This window comes from Podarcis muralis, chromosome 7, assembly GCF_964188315.1.
Source record: "Podarcis muralis chromosome 7, rPodMur119.hap1.1, whole genome shotgun sequence".
In the NCBI taxonomy this organism is placed as follows: Eukaryota; Metazoa; Chordata; class Lepidosauria; order Squamata; family Lacertidae; genus Podarcis; species Podarcis muralis.
Genome location: NC_135661.1, coordinates 41,364,726 through 41,389,861, shown reverse-complemented (window position 1 = coordinate 41,389,861; position 25,136 = coordinate 41,364,726). Strand labels below are relative to the sequence as shown.

At 46.5% G+C, this 25,136-nt stretch overlaps 1 protein-coding gene across 8 annotated transcripts in view; it reads left to right on the top strand.

Annotated features, from left to right (window-relative positions):
• KIAA0513 (KIAA0513 ortholog) overlaps window positions 1–25,136 on the top strand; it is a 45,700-nt gene that overhangs the window by 14,990 nt on the left and 5,574 nt on the right. For 4 of the 8 annotated variants that reach the window (XM_028740028.2, XM_028740029.2, XM_028740032.2 and 1 more), the window contains exons 2-10: window positions 15,823–16,339; window positions 18,889–18,988; window positions 19,648–19,721; window positions 20,391–20,461; window positions 21,366–21,573; window positions 22,123–22,163; window positions 22,377–22,461; window positions 23,117–23,194; window positions 23,764–23,793. In XM_028740028.2, the coding sequence (XP_028595861.2) occupies window positions 15,987–16,339; window positions 18,889–18,988; window positions 19,648–19,721; window positions 20,391–20,461; window positions 21,366–21,573; window positions 22,123–22,163; window positions 22,377–22,461; window positions 23,117–23,194; window positions 23,764–23,793 (1,040 nt within the window). In that variant the 5' untranslated portion in view covers window positions 15,823–15,986. Of the gene's footprint in view, window positions 1–7,693; window positions 7,869–10,836; window positions 10,990–15,822; window positions 16,340–18,888; window positions 18,989–19,647; window positions 19,722–20,390; window positions 20,462–21,365; window positions 21,574–22,122; window positions 22,164–22,376; window positions 22,466–23,116; window positions 23,195–23,763; window positions 23,794–25,136 lie in introns of those variants that run through there. The other 4 variants (XM_028740031.2, XM_028740033.2, XM_028740034.2 and 1 more) reach the window with 4 other exon arrangements.

Below are 25,136 nucleotides of genomic sequence, written 5' to 3'. Positions count from 1 at the left end.
TAAGGCTCCTTCCTTTTCTGGGAAAACACACACACACACACACACACACAGAGAGAGAGAGAGAGAGAGAGAGAGCGCGCGCTGTGCCTCCACCTTTGCCAAACGCTTCTCAGTGTTTGTTGCTATTCTGGAATCTTGCAACCTGCACATATCCCAAGGCTGTTCTGCCTCTGGCCTGTGTCATGCATGCCACACCGGAGGCAAAACACACCTCGCCGTGGATGGAGAGCAGCTTCAGTATTGTGCCTTCTAGCAGACATCCACTTCCTTTCTGCTCAGTGAGTATTGTATCTCTCCCATTAGTCAAAGTGCTGGGCAGGTGACAGCACATGCCCAGATGACCAGCTTCATTGGCTAGGAATTGGGGGAGGGATGTTAGTGCAGGAAGCAAACCAAGTTTTGCATACCAGGCGAAGACAAGCCCACACCTTCTCTTGTGTGTACAGCAACATAAAAAAAATCACCTACTTGAAATGCAGCAGGGGGGAACGACCTTGTTGTTTTAAGCCACTAATGTGCACATAGCCCTGATCTCCCTGGTTCTAGTCCAGCAGTGCAACCACAGTTGTTTCTATTCATGGGGCAAGCAAAAGTAAACAAACAAAATGTCCTGGTAACTTCTATGCCTCCTCATCCCAGAAGAGCCAAAGGGATGAAAATCATGTCCTTTGGTTTCTCCCACAGCCATTGACACTTCCATGCCCCAAGTGGCATTGCAGTAATCTCTGGTGATGCGATGGTTGCGAAAATGTTTGAATGCTTTGGAACATCTAGTGTGATGGTCATGATACCCTTCCTGGTCTGAGGTTTTAAGTGTTTTCTACTTAATGCTTGCAAAACAAATGTGCCCGACACACCCAAGACCACAAGCCGTGGCATCCGCATTCCTGGCAGATGTCAAAAGAAGACAACAAGAGATTTTCCTAACCCAGATACCACAAGATTACTCCCCCCTGGCTGCTTTGGATCTGGAGACAATTCTAAGAGTCGTGATGCGATAGGGAACTTGCTCCCACACTTGGCAGTAATGGCCATCAACCTAGATGAAAGAGGAGTAGGCAAATTCATGAAGGATAAGGCTTTAAATGATGGCTACTAGCAAAGATGTCTATGCTCTGCCTCCAAGGTTGGAGGCAACAATGCTTATGAATGCCAGTGGCTGGAAACTATAGGAGGGGAAGAGTGCTTTTGTGCTTGGATTCTGCTTGTGGGTTTCTCACAAGTACCTGGTTGGCCACTGTGAGAACAGGATGCTGGCCTGATCCAGCATGGCTTAATATCTTATGTTATGTTATGTTATGTTATGTTATGTTATGTTATGTTATGTTATGTTATGTTATGTTATGGGCTTCCCACGTATTCTTGTTTTATGTGGACACTAGTATAATCTGGCAAAGTGCCCACTTAGCATCTGTACTCTGCATAACTGGCTGTGCTGGAGGCAAGCAGCTTTAGGTAAGGTGCAGTTGCTGTCTTTGGTAGAGGTCTGTAGGGCAAGGGTGGCTAACCTGGGACATGTAGTTCAGCAACACCTGGAGGGTCCCTACTATATGGTGTTCATAATTCTACACAAATACAGAAAGAAGGGCAGGATTTAGTTTTGGGCTACAGATTTGGCTTCCCCCTAAAAAAAAACCACCACCCTAGATTATTGCATTTAAAGAGTAAGAGTGGTAACTAACACTAGGTAACATCTCCTGTCAGAGCAAGGATTTTGGCTTGTGCAAGAAGGTTTCCCTTCCTTCACCCCCTAAATTTGTTCTAGTGGTTCCCCCAATCCTCCTGACTAGATTGGGGGAAGTATAGGGGGAGGAGACATGGGGAAGATGGAGTCCTATTGTGCAAAATGGAAATCATTGCATTGACAGGATGGGTCCCCTAGATACTGCCCTGAGCTTCCAGCTGTTAAGAAAAATCTCTGGAAGCGATTGACAGTATGTGGGAAAGAATTATGGTGATGTAGAAGCCAGAGAGGGAGCAGTACGTGGTTTCAGTTGTTCAGGAGTCACAATACTTTTTTACATCTCCAAAGTCTAGAAACAGCATTATTAAAATTGCTGGCTCATATTTCTCCTTCCAAACTGAATGAGCAACACAATAAGAAAAGCAAAGCAAAGTAAAGCATCGTGTCCTAATTTGTGTAATTTGATAGCTTTCACGATAGCTTTCACAATAAATGGATATTTCCATCACATGCAAAAGAAAAAAAGGAAACCATTTATTTTTTTTAGCTTCCATCCTCTTCAACAGGCATGGCCTGAAGCAGCAAATGTAGAAGCTTTGCTGAATCTAAGTGGGTCCCTGCTTAGCAGGGCTGCCTGGAAACACTGTATAGTTCTCACTGATCTTCTCAAGGAATGCGGGGCCATGAAGGTTAGAAATAATTAAATCAAGCCGTTTAGTACCACCTTTACAAGGTAGATTGTAACATCTTACACCCTATACTCCAAACACTGAGAAGCGTATCTTTCTTTCATGGGTGGCTTCAGGTTTGAAGGTTCTCTAAACAAGGACCCTCTGATGTGTTTCTTCAATCAGTGAGCTGTATTTGTTGGTTTTACTTGGTGGCAGCAGTGAGGTAGCACTTTGAGCAGTACCAAGCAGCTGAGTCTAGCCTTCGTTTTCATTTTCCCATAATGGTTCCCAGCGTTGTGGCACTGCAGGGCATTATGGGAAATAGTGGCCCTAGAGCAGAATTAATTTTAAAGGGCCCCTCAGTGGTGGGCCTTGTTGGCGGCCCAGCAACTGCCCACGGATGCTGGGCGCCAGCACCAGCTCTGCTTCTTTCTCTGAAGGGAACTAGGCGAACAGATGCATTCTCTCTTCAGCAGAAAATCCTTCACCTCTCCTTGAGTCTTTATCCCTCTCCAAGGGCTGCTACTAGGAGGCTGACGCACAGCTGCCTGGCTCTTTATTTTGGCACGTTGAAGGGGGAGGGGTTGAAAACACTTCCAGAGTCTCATCATGTTAGCTATGGGCTATCTTTTTATTTCCAAGGCCGCTTCAGTATAGGGGTGTGGGTGTGGGAAAGAGAGAGAGAGAGAATGTGAGTGTGAATGTGTGTGTGAGATAGAAACTGAATGACAGCAAACATAAAATCAGAAATCTAATCTTTTCCTGGCGAAGTTAAACTGCCTTAGTGTCAAATATCAAATAATCCTTTTTGGCTGCTGATTAATGAGTGAGTGGCCTCTGTGGAGGTCTGACTCTCTTATAGAGCTGGGCAGATCTTTGCTCAGCATCCAAGCCTAGTAGGGATGGGATGCTTCTGGCATGGCTTCCACAGCTCAGGGGTAGAGTACTTGCTTTGCATGCAGAAGGACCCAGGTTCAATCCATGGCCTCTCCTGTTTGAAGGATCTGGTTTTTCAAAACACCCTTCTCTTCCTGAGAGCCTGTGAAGATGCTGCAGTTTGGAGGAGGCTCGATGAACTGTTAGCCTGACCAAATCTAAGGTTTCTGAAAGATCATTTCCCCCATGAAGCTCGCTGTGTGACTTGGGGTTAGTCATTATCTCGGAGCCTAGCTTTCCCTTCAGGGTTGTTCTGTGAATCTATGGGGGGGAACGGGGAAGGAAGAATCCATATAAGCCACCCGACTTGAGCCCTTTGTGGAAAGGCACACTATAAGTATGATTAATAAATGAATAAAGTACTTCCAGGCTACTTGGAAACCTGGAATATCCACATATATCTAAGACACATGAGAAACCTTTCCAAAGATACAATGGAATATTTGTGCACTTAGCAGCTAAAATGTTGGGGAACGAAGGTATTCATAAAGGAAGGGGGTATTCCAGCAGAGAGCAGCAAAACAGAGCCATGCCTCAGTTGCTGGGTCTGGGGGTACTGTTGCCTCTTGGATTTAGGGCAGGGGGCATTTCGCCTTCAGCCCAGAGCCTGGATCTGTGTGGGGGAAATGACAAGCTTCATTTCCCAATGTGTTCGGGGGACCGTGTTAGATTGCATCATGCCATGCCTAAATGAAGTTAAGAATTGACCGGCTGCCTCTTCATTTCCTGCCCTGATGGCAACTAATTATTTTTATTAGCCTATAAAGTTCCATGGCCAGATAGAAATGGGAAGCGGGCTGCCTGCCTCGCTTTTCTTCTTCCACAGCTGCAGCTTTTATTAATTTCCCAGAGGAAGAAAAGGTATGATGCGTGTAAGGATAGAAGGCAGCTAGCGGAGCATCACAGAATAAATATAAATGAGGAAGGTGGATTCTTCTCCTGTTTATGTTGAGGGATATTGGGAGTAAGTGCTGGAGAAATTGTTCTGTATGGGGCTCAGAGGTACTTCAGATTCCCTGTAGAAGACAGAGGTGAACATAAGAAGAGCTTGCTGGATCTGGCCAGTGGCCCATCTTAGGCCAGCAACCTGTTCCCACAGTGGCTGACCCATATATCTCCCTTCTCACCCTCTCAGGCGCTACGATCGGCAGAGGGGGCCCTCTTGGTAGTTCCTGTGAAGCTGGGTGGTGGTGATGGCCCAGGAGGGTACATTCTCTGGGGCAGCCCCAAAGTTGTGGAACTCTTTCCCCACTGGGATGCGCCAGGCACCTTCACTGTACAGTTTTCACCAAATGCCTTTGACACTTGAGAGGTATATTTTCAGGACTTGCCCTATTCTTGTGATTGTAATTTGTTTTAATATTGTATTTTAAATTGTTGTGGGCCACCCACCCTGGGACAAGCCCTAGAATTCCCTGGGAAGAGGGTGGACAGTTAAATCACTCTGGAATTGTGGCTCTGTGAGGGGAATAGGGGTTCTCTTAACAACTCTCAGCCTTTAATGTCAATTGCAGATGTGACTTAGCATAATAAGTCTCCTTCAGTGTTTGTTTGTTTGAAGATTCCTCAGCTCCTATTCTTCTCCTTCCCACTTTCTACTTTCACATCATATGTTTAAAGCACTATTATACCACTTTAACACTCATGGCTCCCCGCCCCCCCCCCCCGGATGCTGAGAGTTGTTTTAGGAGAGCCCCGTTCCCTTCATGGAGCTGCAGTTCTCAAGAGTGTTTCATCAATCTTCCCCTTCCCAGCGGAACTCTGGAAGCACAGAGAAAGGGGTCTCTCTCTCTGGTCACAAGGCTGCAGGCGAGATAAATCAAGCCAGCTCTTGAATTTCACCCAGAAGAAGGAAGCAGGTACTGATAGGATTTTATTCTTCTCTCTCCCCCCCCCCCCCCGCCTTTGTTAAATGTCACTGAATATGAGTCACCAGGAGTATAATTTTCCTTTTCTGACGTAGATGCAGCAGATTTCTCTGCAGAATCTCCCTCCTGCAAAATGAGAGGCTGCTGTGTTTGCATTCAAAGCTGTATGCTCATGCTGTGTTGATCCCCTGGGCTTAGCATGGAGATGCCTTTCCTCCTTGTAAGTTGAAAGCTGGCGGGTGTGTGTGTGTGTGTGTGTGTGTGTGTGTGTGTGTGTGTCTGTGTGTAATTTTGGGCCAGCTGGGCTGAACAGACTGCAGGAGGATCAACAGTGCTTGCAGCCTGCTTTGTATGTAGGGGCTGCCCCCAACCTGCTCATCTCATGAGGGGGCCGGTCTGCTGGTGAGCACCTGCCCCCTCCATGCTCACCGTGTGTGTGTGTTCATATTCCCACATTCCCACAATTACAGCAGCTGTGGTTCCCACCCCACCCCCAAGTGGTGGTTTTCCAGCAATTGGATCAGCTTCCTATAAAGGCATCCAAGGTGGAGACTTCAGTTCACAAAAACATCACATAAGTCTTGCAGAGCAGAGAATCCAATAGTTGCCCTCCTTGTTTCCTAAGCAATTGTGTAAGGTGCTAGGAATGTCAGAATATTCAGTCAGAAACGGAAACGTTAGCAGACATTGCTGAAGTTTGCATGTTCATCCAAGGTCAGGGATGGCAATCTTGCAAGCGAATATGAGTGGTATTTCATAGAATAGTAGAGTTGAAAGGGACTACAAGGCTCATCTAGTCCAACCCTCTGCAATGCAGGAATCTTTTGCCCAGCGTGAGACTCGAATCCATAACCCTGAGATTAGGAGTCTCATGCTGTACTGACTGAGCTATCCCAGCTGCCAGTTTACTATCCCAGCTATCCCCACTGCTAATTTGATTAGCGTCCCTTAAACAATGTTTTCTGCATTGTTTTGGACATTTAACATTCATGAAATTAAGCTGTAACTAATTACATAATTAACTACTTTCATTTCAACCGTAGCAGATAGCAAAGTGAATCACATAGGTTTTGGCAGAAGCTGAACTGTAGCGGAATGGAAACACCACTGGTTGCAGCAAAGACAGGACATGACAGAAATCACTAAACCCCTAAGGGTAGGAGTGCTTTCTGTCTTGGCTGGCATTTCAGTATTGCACATGTGGTCATATGTTCTGGCGTACACATTAATACAGGGTGAGTCCTTTAAAAGAGGCCCCATGGATACAGAGTACACATGTTCCACGGGGCCTCTTTTAAAAGACTCGCCCTGTATTTCTTATGCTCAGCTCATAACATTCCTGTATGGTAGGCCACTATTCTCTAGGAAATAGGGAGAAATTCAGTTTAGTTCACATTTTGCTAAGCCTACCTAATTTGCATTTCCAATAATAATAATAGGTGAACCGAAAGGCACCTGTCCTTCAAACTTTGCATTTCTCCAAATTTTGCAGTGCATGCTGTTTTCCAGCCAAACAAATGTGTAAAGAAATGTGTGTTTATGGGGGAAGTCTGAATAGAATATGATATATATATTTTAAAATACTGTACAAAAATGTATTGTATAGTATTAGTGGAAATTACTTGCAATATTCTGTCTGTTAGAAAGAATCGCATATACAAATGTCTTAAAAGGGTAGAGGTAAAGGAGCCCTGACAGGTATCAGAACAAATGAGCACTAAAATGCTAGTATATTTTTTTTAGGACTACCCCCGCCCTCCCCAGAAAAACTGCAAATTGATGTGGAAATGTGATGGGTTTAACCTAAGACTGTGAAAAATGAAAAACTGTGAGGAATTGAAATTGGACAGATTCATCCATTTTGCAGATGGGAAACTGAGGCTGAGACTTGCCCAACCTCACATGTTGAGTCCTTGGCCACAATGAAGACTGGTCAAGGTCTCCCATATCTGAATTTTTTCACCGTATTGCAGGAACATAAGAGTTTATATTACTCCCCGTTTCCCTTCACCATAAAAAGATTTGCCTCTTGAGGATAGCCCTTTTATGTTTTAGAGTTATGTGGCAGAAATGGGCCGTGCAGCCAAAAGCCAGGAAAGGCAGCTCACCCACTGGCTTATTTTAGAGTTAGCAATGCATCTGCCTCGCTCCATTGATCTGCGCAGGAGCAAACTGCCTGGAGACTCTTGCAAAGTGGTCCTTTGCTCCAAAGGAGGATAGAGATGTATTTGCCGGCAACACAACTGAGTGCATTCAGAGGAACTGTTGTAAAGTATCTCCTGCAAAAAAAAAAGGGGGGGGGGAGGTTGTGGAGGTAGTGGCTGGGAGAAACCCCTGAGCATTGATCTTGCCACTAAAGAGAGGCTGAGCACTGTCTCCTGCCATCCCCAGGCAGTCCATTGGCCATGCACTGCTGGCTCATTGGAGATCATAAGAGGCGGGGGAAACAGCTGACCTATTGGGACTGGGGAGGGCGTGTGTGGGTGTGCGTGTGGCTCCCTTGGCAATAAGGTGCACAAGGACTGCGATGTGCACCACACTCCAGCGACAAATGGATGGTGATGGTTGAGTTTCTCAGTGAGCTGCACTGAAATTCTCCTCCTCTTTCCCTCCTTCCTTGTCTCAACTGAAGTTCAAGTGACTTTTATTTGTGTGTGTGCATGAACACACATCTTCTGAGTCTTTTTCTGACAGCGAGTGGATGAGCAGGTAATCTTGTCGGTCTTTACTGCGTAGGGCTGTTGTGCAAGATAACGGGAGGTTTGTGCTGTGCTTTTTAAGTTCTCGTAAAGCTGCAAGGGGTGCTTAATTCAGGACACATGTCTTGGGCTTCAGGCTGTGTGAATTTCATTCCTGCTGCCTTTTGTAGGTGTTGGAGATTTCAGAGATGTGCAAGGCGGCTGTGCCTGCAGTTATTATGGAAAGCTGATTAAATGGAAGATGACTAGCTTTCTGCAATACTTGCAGTGCTCTGTATGCAGAGGTCTCCTTCACAGGCTTTGTCCTGTTTTTGCCAATTGAAGAAATTGTGCCTCAGTAACTCTTGCATTCCTTATCAGCACCTTGGTATCTAAAGCTCCGTGATTATAGACCAAATGAGAGTGTTTTATGCAAACTAAAGTATTCCATTGATGATGTACAGAATTTGTGTGAACTCCTTCTCCCAAATCTGCTTCAGGTTTTATTTACCCTTTTATTATTCTTCCCTTTCTTTCTTCCCCAGTTCTTCTGTATTATATATCATCCTCACTTTTACCTTCTTTGCAAATACTTACTGTCTTTTTATTTGAGTTTATTGTCTATTTTGCCACCGTAATTCATGGTGCAGGGATTGATTTCCACTGGCTGATTCACTTTCCAGGGTCTTTGAGATGGCCTGTGTTTTCTGGAGAATTGTGGGGGGCTGGGATGCTCTTTTGGGATTTTTTAGGAACTGAAATTCCTTGACGGATGTGTCTTAATTGCACTTCATTCTCCTTTTCCTCCACGCCCTGTTCAGTCAAGCATGCTGGCTGTATTATTGTTTGAATATATGGTATTTGTTTGTTTGTTTGTTTGTTTGGAAGATGCAACAAAAGCTATTAATACCAATTAAACAAAAGCACACTGGCTGTACGAGAGAATGGAGTTTCAGGGCTCAAGTGTTTTGCATGGGGTGCTTCTTAGGGCTGTGGGAGAAAGTGCTGTTTTGACATGCTTGGTTCATCACCTGCTGAAACTGCTGGATTCATCTTCATGGCTTTGCAAGTTGAAGGAGGGCTCACATCCTGTCAGAAGCAAATAACAGGTTCCCTGGAGCTAGCAGCTGCTGTGTTGAATCTTTGCAGTGCTGCTGCTGCTCGGCCCCTCGTTCCACAGGAAGGGGTGCAATTATATGTAATGAGGACACATCACAGAGAAAGGGAGAGTGCTGGTGGTAATATAGGGCCTGCCAAGCGGAGGGAGGTGAGAGGCCGGAGCCCAGCTGGGAAAATAATATATTGCAGTTGACTTAGGGAGGGAATAATTTTTGGTTCTTAAGGCAGGCTTGCTCTTTTTACGGCAAGCAGCTGCAAGTGCCACAGGAGCAGGAGCACCTGCGGCAAAACCACTGGTGAGCAGCAAAAAATTAGGTAGAAGGGAAGGGTGGGCGTTAGGAAGGGAATAGTTTGGGTCTTTGGGCACTTCTCCATATATGTAAGAGACGGTGAAGTGCAGGCTTGTTAGGCCTTGTGGAAATCAGATCTTGCTTTTCACTCCTGGATTCTGGAAACAAATTCTTTTTCTCCATTCCCCTCCTGGGCTGACATTAAGGATCTGTGACCTTCCCAGATGTTGTTGGACTACAACTCTCATCATGCCAGCATGGGTGATGGTCAGGGACAATGGGAGCTGCAGTCCAATGACATCTTCAGAGCTACAGATTCCCTGTCTTTGAGTCATAGGTTGTGCACACACCATATGTTTAAGGCACATTCCCCAAACCCACCCAGAGTCATGGGAATTATAATTTGCCCTTCATGGAGCTACAGTTCCCAGCACCCTTAAAACTACAGTTCACTGGATTCTAGGGGTGGGGTAGAGAATGTGAAATACATGCTGTGTAAGCAGCCATAGTGAGTAAATTGGCCTGTTGGAGAGGCGAGGCCCAAATCCGAGCCTCTCAGCTGCACATTGTGTACATTTCCGACTTGGGCATATCAGCCGCCCTTTTGGATTAGATCATTCTTAAAGCTGCTCTTCACCCTGCAGTGTTTCAGCTTTCATTTGGCACCCGTCTATATTGAGCATCTGCTGATGACAGAGCTGTGAACGTGAGAAGTTTAAAGTTAGAAGCTTTCCGGGGCAAAGTCCCCCCCCCCATGAATTTAGCAGGGTGTAACAGGGTGGATAAAGTCATAGCAAGGATTATTTGGGGACACGTTCTCTTGCAGAGGTCCCTCTGTCCACTGTCGGCCAATCAGCCAGCTCATTCTGAAGAATGCTAAGAACATAAGAAGAGTTTGGCAGCTGGATCAGGTCAAAGCCCCATCTAGTCCAGGATCCTGTTCTCATAGTGGTCAACCAGATGCACCAGCAGGAAACCTGCAAGCAGGACTCAGTTGTGCAACAGCATTCTTGTGATTCCCAGCAGCTGCTTTCAACAATGGAGATAGAACATAGCCATCATGCCAGTAGCCATTGAAATCCTCCTCCTCCACGAATTATTCTAATTCTCTTTTAAAGTCATCCAAGTTGGTGGACATCACTACCTCTAATGGGAGCAAATTCCATGCTTTTACCATGCAACTGTGTACTTTCTGTTGGCAGTCCTGAATCTATCAACATTGAGGTTACCACTTCTGCCTGCATGCACCAGTCGGTTAGCTTGGCTCCCTTGTTATTGCCATGTAGGGCACAAATGTGCTTCCGGGTTTTTTGACAGCATAATTATGCACATTGCGCACACAGAGCTGAACGGAGGCCATTCGTTCTGCTTAGGATGCCTGGCATTCTTTTTGAAGTTGCCATCTTGGGGAAAGAGGATGGGAGAAAAGACCCATTTAAATACAGCTTGTGAAGGAAGAGAGACAGCTTAAATTGCAGCTGTTGTGCTTGTGATACAGAGTCCCATCTCACTCTTTTCTGCCCTGTCGCCTTCCCTCCTTGCAGCAGGGTCTTCTGTAACTCAAGGTTTAACAAAGCTGGGAAGTGGAGAAAGAGAGAGAGGAAAAATCCTGCAGCCAGGAGGATCGAGACAAAAGTCACTGCCCAAGCCAGGGACTGAGATGGGGAGCCTCTAAAGAACCCAACCTTGGACCCTCCAGGAGTTCTGAACTAGAACTTCCATCAGCCCCAGCCAGCTCTGCAGGTTGGATTACTGGGTTTTGGAAAAGGCTTTTTGGTGTTATCTCTAATATTGGTCATTCACTGAACTCAAATCTTGTTCTGCCCCTTATGGGACCAGCAAAGTTTGGGATGTCGGTCTTTCCAAGAATCTAATGCAACACAGAATGGTTGTTACAGGCCAAACTGAACACAATCATTTTCTATATAAACAGGTGCTATGCTATGTCAGGCCTCCAGCCGCTCACACAGGGAGAGGCTATGTCACAGACAGTTAAAGCTTTAAACGTGCATTCAATTATTTAGTTATTTGACAGTGTCCCCGCTTTGTTTTCTTTCTCATATGAGACAGGTGTATGCATGTAACACCCTACAGGGTTTGTTGAACAGTGTCATTTTATTATGAAACATTCTACCCAAAAAAGAAGCAGCCTTTCCAACCTGGCACCCTCCAGGGGTTTTGAGGTACAACTCCCATCAACCCGCCAGCACTGCAGGGTAGGGAAGGCAACTGTACTTAAATACTAAGAGTAACTGGCCTGCCTTCTCATGCATGCCTATGTGAGTCATTGTGGGGCTAAGTAAAACAAGGACCACCCATTTCTGTAAAGCTTCCTCATCTACAAGCAGTTTTGACTCGCTACAGGCGACCAGGGGAGTGACTATGGTAGAAGTCCAAAATTTACAAGGAAAATTTAGTGCCTACATACTGGTTGGCCATTATGAGATTAGGATGCTGGACCAGATGGGCCCATTGGCCTGATCCAGTAGGCTCTTCTTATACATTTACTGAGTTTACTGTAGAGGGGAGAAGAAGTGAGGCAGACTGTAAGCAATCGTGGTGTAGCTTTTGGGTCTCACAGGCAATATATGAATGGTTGGGTTTGGACCATGCGACTTCAGACTGCAGGCAGGATCGCATTTGGTTGAATGCTGATCTTCATAAAGAAATATTTCCTGCACGTAGAAAGGTAACACATTAGGAGGAAAGGTTCTAGCATATCCCTTTCCCTCTGACATGCATATTTTTGGCAAACTGGTGAGGCTGTGATGGGACATTGACAAAGCTGCATTCATTTTGGGGTTACCCTGTGAAAAATGGGATTCTGTACTGGACCCCTGAATTCCTCTTTAATAGATGTACAGCCTTTATTTTAACACCCCGTGCACAAAAACAAATCAAGTATTTAGTTCTCAAGGCTGCAGAATCCAGCTTCAAAGTGTTGAGCAAAATTTGCTGGAATCTTGCAAGGGGGAGGAAGGAGGCAGCTGCCACGGCCTAATGATCTGCAAAATAAATTATGCAAAACATGCTTGCTTGTTAATTTGAATTGCAGAATTTAGACTTGAGAGGAGGAATTTTTGTGTTTTAAGTCATGGTTTAAAAAGGTTTATTGAATTCCTTTACTAATCCCTTGACGTCTCCATAAAGATTGTGTTTCTGCTGGTTTGGCGCCACGCTTAATGCCATGGCTGATCACTCTGGAACCCTGCAGCTGGGTCAGCAAGTTTTCAAATCCTTAGTACAGAAACTGGTAGTGGTTGGAGCCATTGCGGTTTTTTCACATTGTGTTTGATGTTAAGAAACTCTGCCGTGGGTGGCAGGTTCTCATTGCTCTGTTAAGAAGATGCAGCTTCCTTGCAGGCATTGATCAGCTTCTGCCCTTTCCTGGAAAACATCCAGAGATTCAGCTGGTATTTTCCTTAACTACCTGGGCTAATTCGGTGTCAGTCTTGGTTGGGCTCTGTGTCCTTAACCCCAGATATGCAGTCAATTAGCTGATTACGGAGGGGGCCGCCTGTTTTAATTATTTCAGCTGCTCAAAGCTGTCTTCCGGTTACCATTTTGGAAAGCTGCTGTTGCTGTCATGAAGAAATGTGTGACTCTGGATTTTGTTGTAAATTGCTTTGCTACCTTAGGTATAAGGTACATTTTAAGACTCGCCTGCCAGGTCATCTAACCCCATAGATATTCTCACCTGAACCTCTTTGATCTGCAGAACTAGCGCAGTGCCACATAATACTTGTTCCTCATTTGTTAAAAAACCCCAATGTTTTAATGTGGCTGCACCTACACTTTGGAACTCCCTGCCTATTGATACCAGGCAGGCATCTTCACTATGCCCTTTTCAGTGCCTGCATTTAGGCAAGTCTGTCCAGATATGTAAGATGTTTACATGTGTTTTAATCAAGTTCTTAGCTTATTGTTTGTTTTAATTACTTTTGCATGTTTAAAATAGTTGTTTTTAATTTGTTTTTACTTATAATTTCTTTGTTTTATTCTTTTTGTAATCTAATTTGAGGTTTTATTTTTTGGGGGGGTTAACAGTCAAGCAGCATATAAATTTTGTGAAATAAATAAAATAAATCAGACCATTTGTTGGAAGAATGTGGAAACATCTCACTGTTGTTTGAAGTTTTGGGATCAGCTGATGCAGTTTGGGAGAGCAGGCATACAGGGGGTTGGTTTTGCAATGGATGTGGGCCAGGATTGCTGCTGAGCCAATAGAACAGGGATGGAGAGGGACACATTCCCTTGGGGGCTTCCTTTTGGGGGAGTGGGGACATATGCCAGGGGTGGGCAGGGCCCTGAGGTATAAATGAGCAGAGCAATGGGCATGGCACTCACCTCGGTACAGAAGGCCAGCGCGGTGTAGTGCTTAGTGTGTTGGACTAGGAACTGGGTGACCAGGGCTCAGATCCCCACTCAGCAGTGAAATGTGCCTTGGGCCAATCAGTCTCTTGGCCTAACCTACCTCACAGGGTTGTTGATAGGATGAAATGGAGATGGAGGAGAACCATGTATGCTGCCTTGAGCTCCTTGGAGCAAAGGTGGGATCTAAATGTAAAAATAAACTAAAATAGGCTACAATCTTGCTATGCAAAAGCCAGAGATTTCAACACTCCCCCCCCCCCACTAATTTACACACTCGTCTCTTTGTTCTCCACCTAGTTCCCCACATCTGCTCTGAGATCCTTGGCACAAGAGTGGAAAGCCAGAGTATATCAAAATAATTGGAGAAGTGGAGAGCCTTAACAGCACTCTGGACAGCTCCTGCAGTATTTTTATTTATTTTTTGGCAGTGTTTGTTCCAAGCATAACAAGGTCCAAGTAACAAGTAAAAAGACTCTCTCTCTCTCTCCCCCCCCCCCCCTTAGCATAGGAATAAAGTTGATTCCATCTAAAGTACAGTCCAACCTGTTAACTCTTTGCTTAGCTCAAGGTGTTGATGCTTAAGGTCTGGCCAATCTGCTGGAGGAGCCACCAAGAACCCCTCTCGGCTATCTGGCCTGAGTGCCGAAAGACAGAAGGCTCACTGTGCTACAATTTGATGCATCCAGAGCAGAACTTTGTCTTTCATAGATCCTGAAACTAAACTTGGCACTTCTCCTGCAGTCTTGCAGACTCATTCTTTAAACATTCTTATAAGCACTGAACTGATTCAGTTGCACCCTAATTAACTAAGTGCAGTTTGCAAGGGGAGGAGGGGGAGCAGCTGTGAAGGACACCTTGAAAGGGGATTTATGAAGTAAGACAGTTTCATTTTTGCAACTTCTAGTCATTTTATGAAAATAATATGGCAGCATTTTATTTATGTGTCTCTATAGAGCCAGCATGAGGTACTGGTGTTGGGATGGGGGGCATTTTGGCTCTGTGGAGCAGTTCCTTATTAGGATCGGCCTCATGGGCCAAATTTGACAGGAGGGTGGGGTTGCTCACATGTCATTCACCTGGTGTCACAAGGGCGTCAGGTGATTTGGCAATTTGAGTCCTAGAGTGCTTGCTGAAACAGAGGAAAAGCCCTTTTTTAAGCTTGCAAAAGCCCTTCCTCGTCAGGAAGGAATTTGCTCTGAATCCTGCAAAACTGAGCAGGAATTAACCTTAAAATCACACAAACCTCAAACATTAGCTAATGGGGGGATTTAACCTGCTATAGGGAACTGTTGTGCAGAGCCAGTGCAGAATTGAATGCCACCCACATGCCCATTGGAGTGGCATCAGCTGATTCAGAGGTGGGCATGGTTTTAAGAAAAAGGACTCGTGGGCTAAGTTGTAAACCCTGCTGGGCCTTGGGCCAGAGGATGACCACCCGAACTCTAGTGTTTTGACCTTGACTCAGAACCTCTGCATCTTTAATCACGCAGAGCTCCACGCAAAAATGGTCTCAGGCCTTGAATTGCTGCAAAGCTTGGCCTTCAGAATTTTTGACAAAGGAAAGCATGTGCAGGACTTTAAAGCCTGCAAAATTTTACATGGTTTGGGAAATGGGATCTACTCGGGAGCCTATTGATCAAGACTATTGGGTCTGGGGAGATGGGAAAGCTTTTGCAAGCTCAGACTGCAGCTTATGCGGGGAAATGCTGTTTTAGTAAGTGCAACGCAATCTTGGATGCGTGCCTTCAGAAACAAAAAACAAAAAAGTATTTCTGTATAATTGCAGTCATCTCCCCCCTTTTTTAAAAAGCATATGCCTATAAGTGGTTCAATGGATTCTAATCAAGAGAGACTGTTTTAAAGAGGCTGCTTTGCTCCTAAGCACTCCATAAAAGTTCGTTCTGTCTCCATACTTAATTGCATTAAACAAATGACATTTGCCAGCCCTGGGAGGGAAGTTTCAATCTGCATTAAACTTAACTCTTAATTTAAGTGTTCACCAAGTGGCCAAATGCCCTATTCATTCTTTCCCTGGGCCGCCTTGGAAGTCCTTGTCTGAAATAGTAAGTCAAAATACGTGGCAGGGGTTGCCAAATTTTGTTGTGGAATTACAACGCGTGGCTCTTGCTGCTGAGATTATTGTTGATAAGCAGAGTTTAATAATTATTGATAATGAGTTGCTCTGTGTTTGCTTTTTTTCAGATGCCTTGAAAGAGCCTAGGATAAGGAGTAGGCTTTGGTTGGAAGTGGACCAATCACAGGCTCTGTATTTTCCTGCTCATCTCCCAATGGCCTTCACATTTCCCTGATAGGGAAATTGAGCCACACCCTCCGCACCCGATCCATGGTATTAGGCCCCTTGAGCCATGGAGGCCATGGATGTCCCTGTGGGGAACCTCATTGACTTTGACTCCGAACCTTCCACCACCGACACCTCCGAATCCGTCCCTGCCGCCCCTCCCTCCACCAATGGCAACGGGCTGCTGGATCACCTGGCGGGCAACACGGCCACAGTGGCGGAAGAGAGCGACGCGACGGAATCTGCCGACAGCGAGAACGACACGACGGACTCGCCCACCCATCACAGTTGGAACAACCACCGCCGCTCCTCCTCGGAGTCCTACTCATCTAACCAGAGCACAGAGTCCGCCAAGGACGAAGTGACAGCAGAGCAGCGGGAGTTCATCAGGCAGTACGTAGAGAAGATCTTCACGGGAGGGTGAGTGTTTGAGCAGCAAGATGCTGTGAGCAAGTGCATGCTGGGATTGTGGGATCGTCGGCCAACTCTCTCCCTGCAGGAGGTCCCCAGTTCTTTTTTTACACTGCAACTCCCATCAGCCCCAGCCAGCGTGACCATTGTTCAGGGATGCTGGGAATTGCAGTCCAAAACATCTCAAGAGGCACCATGTTGGGGAAGGCTGCCGTAGAGCTTCTTTGAGCTGGCTTTACGTTGCTCAGACCAATCCAGAGCAACCTTGAATGTAATCTAGGCAACCATTCCCCATTTCCCCAGATTCACCCCCTCAAAGACTTCATTTGCTGGCTAAAGTACCAGGTTTTTCTACGATGGCACCAGTTTCCAACTTGTAAGATGGAAATAAACAGCCAGTATTCTATCCAGTCAGAGTAGACCTACGTAAATTAATCAATCAATGTTAGTTGTGTCTCTTATTTTTTAATGGCTCTCCTCTGTGTAGGACTAACTCAGGGTTCAATCCAATGCACCCCAGAGGGTGCTGGTGGGCAAATGTTTGGTAGTGAGGCCAGGAACCTGAATTTCTTTCCTTGCATTCGCTTTGCAGAAAGAGGGGGGGGGGGAGAGACAGCTTGGTGCTGGATCCTTCACTCCTCCCCCCCCCCCCGGGTGCAGCAAGCCCCCTTCCCCGCTCTGTGTTCCCGTTGAAAAGAAATGTTGGCTGGCTGTGACACATCTCTCCCACTGAGTCATGCTTCTCTCTCGACTTAACAATTGCTGCCTGGGGACTTTGGGGCTGCATCACCCAGATGCAGAGTGGAGGCTTCAGCTGCTGCAGCTGATGTTGACTCTGTGTGTGTGTGTGTGTGTGTGTGTGTGTGTGTGCGCGCTTTTAAACAATTCCACTTAATTTAAGCAATTTAGCAAATCTGCCGTGACTCACCCTGGCCCAAATTAAAACGATTTGAATGTCAACACTGGGGGCAAGTGCCTTTCCGTTTGCTCCCCCCCTGCTCTGCTGCGTGGCCAGTTTGGGGATCCTACCCCAGAAGGAATGTTCTTGTGCAAAGCTGACACTGGCAGCTTGCATAATCTCCATTCACAGTTGAATGTTGCCGCTTGGCGAGGTGGCCTGCCCCCTGCATGCAAAAAGAGAAGAATGGCCATGCTCGAAATCAAAAGCCTCAAATTCTTTGTTAGTCTTGGTACACATTTAATAAAAATAAATAAGTAAGCTTGGGGAGGGCGCATAACCCTTTTCAACCCAAGGGTCATATTCCCTTCTGGGCAATCTGCTGGGGGCTGCATGCCAGGGGCAGGCGTGAGTGGAGGGTAAAAGTGGGCAGGGGGATTGTGTACTAGGTTAGTCTCTGCACAAATTCATGCACCCCTCCCTACCCGCCATCCATGGAAGCAAGAGGCATCAGCAGAGTTCACGGACAAAATCCAGCCTGGCAAAAACACTCAGGGAAGGTGCAAAGCAGAGCCGGTGAGGGGAGAAATGGTGTGGCCTGGGGAGACTTTGAGGGGTCCCCTAGTCCTGCTCAAAAGGATGATTTATTAACATGTGTTAATTCCCCGTTGACTCCTGATAAAGAATATTGGTGCACTTTCGGACTGGTAAGAGCTGAAGCAGTTTACTTGAATTTATTTCCCCTACCCCAAGTTCACTTTTCATTACGTCCTTTTTTCTTCCTCCTCTAAAGTTCTGCCTCCCCCTCCATTTAGTACATTGTTCGAAACGAGTTTAGTGCCACCTGGTGGCTGAAGGCAAAACCACAATTCAACAGGAAACCGCTGCATTTCTCCCAGTTTTGTTGCAAGTCGTAACATAAAGGAGAAACCAGAAGAAAAAGAGCAAACGGGGCAACAACAACAACAACAAAAAGGAGGGCAGTGATGCTCTGCACATACAAAATCAGATAAAATTTGTGTGAAGGATGGATTTCATAGGCAGCCGCAAACCCAATCAAGAGTGAGGCACAATGGCAGATTTACAAGCACAAAGAATCCAACGGTCCTTTCTCTTGTGCATGTTGATCTGCCATCATTGTGAGGCACACCTAAGCATATTTTTTGCATACACAACATCCCTGCTTCAATCCCTAGCATCTCCAGGTAGGACTGGGAATGCCACTGCTGCCAGTCAGTGTCGACAGATCTGAGCTAGAGGGATCAATTGCCTGACTCAGTAGAAGGTGGCTACTTATGTGTTTGAAGGTGCAGAAACTATTTCACTTTTAAATGAAAGTGAAATGAAAGTGAAAAATGAAATATTCCTGTATTCCTTGTGACAGCCTTGCAAGGTAGGCTAGTAATGACACTAAGCTCCTAAATTAGAAAGCAAGCTCATTGGTCAAGGCTTATAGTACAACACCTAGTTTTTGTGCTTATTACTATTATTACCACATTGCAGAGTGGTGACACTTGAGAGCAGGCAGGGATTTGCCCAGGGCCCCTGACAATTCTTGCCTGCAGTGAGATTTGCTTTGGGGACTTGCCAGCTTATAGTCTCAGCCCTCTGTATCACACTTAGTGCCAACTTGTTTTGTTTTGTATCTTTGTGATTCCAGAGAGGAATTTGACCAAGAGGAGAAAGCCAAGTTTGGAGAACTCTGCAGTGGGGAGAATGCAAAAGGCAGGGAATGGTTTGCCAGATACGTGAGCGCTCAGGTAAGGAGTCGTTCAGGACGCAACTCTGGCTGGTGTGGATTGTGCACTCTTGAGGCCCTTTGCTTTTTGTGCTTGCGTGTGCCTCTTGACACCTGTTCACACAATCAAATAGTGGACCCTATTCCTAGTGGAATATTCGTACAGGGCATTCCAGGCCATTTCAGAGTCACCTTTTGCTTTATTGCATTGCTGTATTCCTACATGGAAGAGTCTCATCTGCTCACCTCTGCATACCATCATTTTAAAAACCCTGCATAGGGTGAAACTTTTTCCACGTCAAACAGAAGCTGGATTTGCACAACTTCCTGATTGGCTAGACCTTATATCAGTGGCAAAGCTACCTCCTCCCTTCTCAGAGCAAGGCTGGGCCACCAGGCTGATTGGCCAGCTCTTGTCTTAATTGCAAAGCCACCTTCTGAGAGCAGCTTTCGAAACATGACAAGCACTCAGAGGGGAGAAAAAATGGAAAGCAAAGCAGATGGCCTGCCTTAAAGCTTAGGCTGGAGACGGTTGTTGATCCAGAGGCTGTATGTGCAACAACAGAGGAGCAGAGCTGTTTCCTCCGCAGCCAAAAAAAAGTAGAACGGCAGCCCTACATCTGTTTCTAGGTACATCTGTATCCAATCTTAACACTCTTGACTTTCCCTGTTTCCTCACAGCGCTGCAATTCCAAGTGTGTCTCGGAGCAGACTTTCTATCGACTGGTGCAGTCCTTTGCTGTGGTCCTCTTTGAGTGAGTAACAGCAGGTGTCGGCATGGAGGCTACAGGGTCTTCTGCCTTTACAGCAGGGGGTGGGGAACTGAATCCAGCTGGCAAGTGGAATTCTTCCTTTCTCCACCTCTCCCTGCAGGCCACCTTGGACAGTTGGGTGGGGCTGATGAGAGGCGTAGCTCAAAACATCTGGAGGGCATCATGGTAGCGATGGTTGCTCTAACCACTGCACCACTTGGGCAGCTGGAGATGACTTGCACATGGCTGTGATCCATGCAGCTCTCCGTAAAAGCCATGTATAGACCCACCTGGCCGTTCTTCAGTTCTGGCAGCGAAGGCTGGTCTATGTACACCACCTTGAGATCCTTGGAATATAAATGAATTGAATAAATATTAGGGAGAATGGGCACTGCCCCACTGAATTCCGTCTGCCCTCAACCAGCATCCACTGGCCGGCCTTCCTGTTTACAATATATCCTGGGGGTGGCCCTGGCAGTCTGCTTCCTCCTCCTTAGTCTCAGTGTTGCCCTTGTAGAATGCAGCACGGAAGAGAATGGGGGGAAACTGGAATTAGTTGGCTCTGCCCACAGTTGGACTCCCTGCATTCAGTCCCATGGACACTAATCACCACCGAGTGTTGCTCTGTTTCTTCTTCATATTTCAGCAACTTTATTCTTTCCTTTTTTTCAGGTGTTACCAGATGGATGATTTCAGCCCTGCTAAGAACCTGATGACCATGTGCTTTACTTATTACTATATTGGTAAGGGGCAGTTCCTTCTTGCTGAAATTTCTGTGTGGAGTGAGAAAATGTGCTGGGGCAATTTGTTCGTCTTCAGCAAAGGAGCAAGAGTACCTTGCAAGAAGCATCGCTATAGGAATAGCATCCTGGGAGTCGTTTGTGAGAACCTCAGAATAGCGAACTAATCCTTTACATTTGACCCGCCATTGCACCCAATGTGTTTTAACTACACACAGTTTTGGCTTTGGGCACAATCCCCAGAACGTAACGCCTGCATAAGTTGCAGGCTTACTATGAGGTTTCAGAAATAGATGAGAGCCAGGAAGCATAATGATTTTTAGCTTCTTGTTGGTTGCTCCCATGTTACCAACCATGTGCCCTGGTTTTCGACATCCATTTTTAAGTGTGACACTAATCACTGAGGGCTAGTATCTTGCTTTTTAGTTAAAAAGCAAAAACTTAGGGTGGGGGAAAGAGAACAAACCAGTCTCTCTTGAGCATTGATCTTTAGGAGGAGTGGTGCTCCTTTAAGTCAGGGGTGGGGACCACTTTTTTTAGCTCAAGGGCCACATTCACTTATGAGCAACCTTAAGGGGGCCTTATGCCAGAGGTGCGTGGGGCCAGAGACTAAAGTGGGTGGAGCATCAGGTATGATTCTTACCTTGCTGCGTTGAAAAGTCTGAGGTTTCTGCATAAACCCACACACGTGTCCTCCATCTGAGCAAGCAATGGGCATTGTTACAATTCAAGAACACATTCCAGTCAGGAAAATGCTCTTGAGGAGAGCACGGAGCAGGGACCGGGAGCAGTGAGTTCTGAGGGCCAGATCAAGAGGGCTGGAGGGCCACATTCGACCCACAGGCCTCAGGTCTCCTGCCTTACTCCCTCTCTTTCTCTTTCCTGCTCCCTGGTTGCATTTTGATAGGTAAGCCCCAAGCGCTGCCCATCGAGTCCAAGGAGAAGCCCACCGGCAGCATTGACTCCTACCTGAAGTCCGCAAACAGCTGGCTGGCCGAGAAGAAGGACATTGCGGAGCGGCTCCTGAAGAACACGTCGGCGAAGACGGAGAACGTGAAAGGCTTCTTTGGGAGCTTTGAAAGCAAGCTAAAGGGGCCCGGGCCCAAGAAAGCTGAGTGAGTCCAGTTCTAGGGGCAGCCGGATTTCCCCTGCACTGTGTTGAGAGCATCCACAGCGCCTTTAGTGGAGGCACAACGCCAGACCTGGCTTAAGAACCCCGGGCACCACCGTCTCTGCTCTACTCAAGATAATCTTGTTTATATGCCGTTATCGGTCTTGGTGGTCCCAGGAACATAGGAAGCTGGCTTGTGCCGGATTGGCAGTGGCTGTCCAGGATTTTAGACTGCAGCGTTTGTGTGTCTCCCCTAGCCCTACCTGGAGAGGCTGGGGATTGAACCTGGGACCTTGTGCACGCAGAGCAGATGCTCTGCCACTGAGCTACGGCCCTTTCCAGCTTTATTAATTAACTGGTTGATTTAAAGTCACCCACCCCACCCCCTTTTAGGGCAAGGCTTCATAGCAGGCTAACTCGTCTTCATCTGTGTAGTAGTGAGACTATACTTCTAAGCAATTCATAGTAGAACAAACTACTTGCAGTGCTTCCAAACTCCCCTCCCAAAATGATGTTACGTTTAACCGAATAGTACCTGTGTGTTTGCTTCTAGGGATGATGAAGGCAAACCAAGAGAGAGAATCCACAAATCAGGTAAGCAGCAATAATAATAATATCTCTATGCTGTTGTGGTTTAAAAATCTGTTTCTAATGCTCATAGAAAACAGGTGTTTCAGCTTCTGGAGAGCTGGGGTACCTGGCAGGAATCTAAGGCACTGTCTGGTCTTTATCTGAAGATTGTGTATATGTGTATGCACAAATCCCCCCCCCCAAAAAAAATATATATCAAATATCTCCCCTTTGCAGTTTCTCTGTACAGTCCTGAGGAGGAGGAAGAAAAAACAGGAGAGAAGATCTACCTGTACATGCACTTGAAGCAACAGCCCATCTGGTAAGAGCAAGTGGAGGCTGGTTCAATAGGATAACTGGGGCGCTGCCCCACCAACCTCAGCCTGTCCTCAGCCAACCCCCATCTGCCTGCCTTCTTACTTACAGCCAACCTGGTGCAGCCTGTCAGCTCCCCCATTTGTTAGTCTCAGTCAGGGGTGCCAACTTGAATAAAATATTGGGTAAGCCCCGCCCCACATAATCACAAGATGCGGTGCATGCACACCATTTGACTAGCAATGCCCATGAATTTTGGGGTGGGGTAGCATCCTCTCATATTTTATGGGGGGCAAAGGGACCTCAACCCCTAGGAGTTGTAGAACCCAGCAGGGAGGAGGAGGATAGGGCCTAAACTAGAATGAGTTGTCTCTGCCTTTCACTGGCTCTGGCGCCACCTACTGTTGGCCTCCCTGCCTTCTGCCTCACCTGTCTCAGTGAGCACCAGCCACCACTGGTATAACCTTGTTATCCTGAGCCAGCTGCACTCCTGAGCAGGGCATTGAAGCAGGGGAGCCATCTAGCAGGCCCAGCCACAGCCCTCTCTGGCAGAAACCACCCCATTCCTTCCCACTTCCTAGCCACATTCACAAAAACATACCCTGCAGTTGATACAGGCTCAACACACACATGCACACATCATTTCCTCCCCTGTTCCCTAGGCATACCCTGAGGTTTTGGAATGCGGCTTTCTTCGACGCGGTTCACTGTGAGAGGCGGAAACGGTCTCCCACCACTAGGTAGGACTTTGCAGCTTCTTCTTTCTTTCTTTTTTTCTTCACAGGAGAAAGGAAGTGGAGGACACGAGGGGTGGAGGAGAATAGGCCACAGTGCTGAAAAGGACTGCCTTTTTTTGTACGCAAATGGTTTATTTTTCTGCTGTTCTCCCACTTGTCAAGCAGGCCAATGGAGCTTTTTAAGTTCTGCTAATTTGATGCAGGACTGGGTTTATATTCTGTAGGGAGGAAGCTTTTCTTCCCCGGCCCTTGGAAGTCATCCCCAGGGTTTTAGAGAAGCAGAAACCACCCAGCAAATGCAGTTTGATAACAACATCCAAGGGGGAGTCTGCCAGGCAAGAGCTTAAGGAAGGGGCAGAGTTCTCCCTTTCCCTCCTTCCTGCTCTCATGTTCCTTTGTTGGGTTGGGGAGGTTGAAAACAACTAATTTCTCTCTTTCTCTTTCTTGACGTCTTTAATCTTTTCTTTTCTTTTTCTGGTCAATTCTTTCACACTTCCTCTCTCTCTCCATCCATACTTCTTGCATGATCTTAACATGTAACCTTCTGTTGACCCTTTCTGCTGCCACTCCAGAGGGAATGCTGGAGAGGAAGAGGAAACGAGGTGTGTCTGTCCGCATTTACTTTCTTACCTTTTTATGCCAAAGGCTCATTTTGGGTCCAAAACTTGCCACCGTGGTTGCACAGTATTCGGCCCAGCGCTGCAAATCCCACTAGTGTACCCTTCCCCAACCTGGTGCCTTCCAAGATATTGTTGGACTATTGCTTTCATCCTCCTTCACCATTGACCATCCCTGCTGGGCTTGCTGGGAGTTATAGTTCAGACACATCTGGAGGGCCACAGGTTGGGGAAAGCCTGCTTTCCAAGGTATATCTCTAAGCACATCAAAGCGGTTTTGAAAGGAGTGTTCCTTGTTCGTTTCAGGGCCTGCAACAGCAGGACAAAATCTAATATGGATGCTGAACCAATTTAGAAGCAGTGGGAGCCTACCACAAAGCACTTTTTGAGTCTCTTTAAAAATAAATAAAAATCAGTCTACGTTCTGTCTCCCAGCCAGAGTTTGCCATACTGCCAATATCTTATACATTGCTTGATTATGATGCACAGCTTCTGTATCAATGCCGTATAAAGCAGCTTGAGAAAAGCCTCTGGGCACGGTGAACTGCTTAAGTGAGTCTGTTTTTCTCTCGCCATTTTCTGTGTCAGCAGCTGTGGTAAGTTTTTGGACACAGGGGCCCCTTCCAGTCTCTGAGGAGTTCTAGATGTAAACGTTCTACTTTGACCTTCCCCCTTGCTTTGATTTCCTCCTGCTTTCGATGCCTCTGTGGAATGCTGCTGCTGCTGCTTGAGAATCTCTTCTCTTTCCTTCCCTGTCCATTCCTCTTTGACCATCTGGATTTAAGTACCTGCTTTCTGTGTTGCTTCTGCCCCTCTCTCATTTGTTATTGTCGTGCTTAATTTTGCCCGTTTCATACCATACCAGTTGGTGGTTTTTTGTGCGGAGCTTGATTGAGATGGGGGTGGTGGTTTGCTTTACATGCATCTGGAGCAGCTGTTCCAGATGGTAAATGGTCACTGTGCATATGCACACTTGCCATGGTCTCAGAGGACAGCGCCACCGGATTTGTTCTTGATGCGGACCTCTTGGGTGCCTCCAGGCTGTCCCTATTTTGGGGAAAGGATTCAAGAACATTCAGGAAATGTAGGTTTGTGCAATTAAAGTGGATTAAAGTGCTCTGCCTCCCTAGCACAGGTGTGAGGAACCTACAGCCCTCCAGATGTTGCTGAACAACGACTCCCATCAGCCCCTGCAAGAGAGGCCAGTTGGAGTTCAGAAACATTTGGAAGGCCAAAGGGTCCTTAGACATGCCCCAGCATGACAAATCCACTTCAAAAAACAATTAAAAGGAAGACATGTAAACGCCCTGCAAGCAAATTAGGATAAA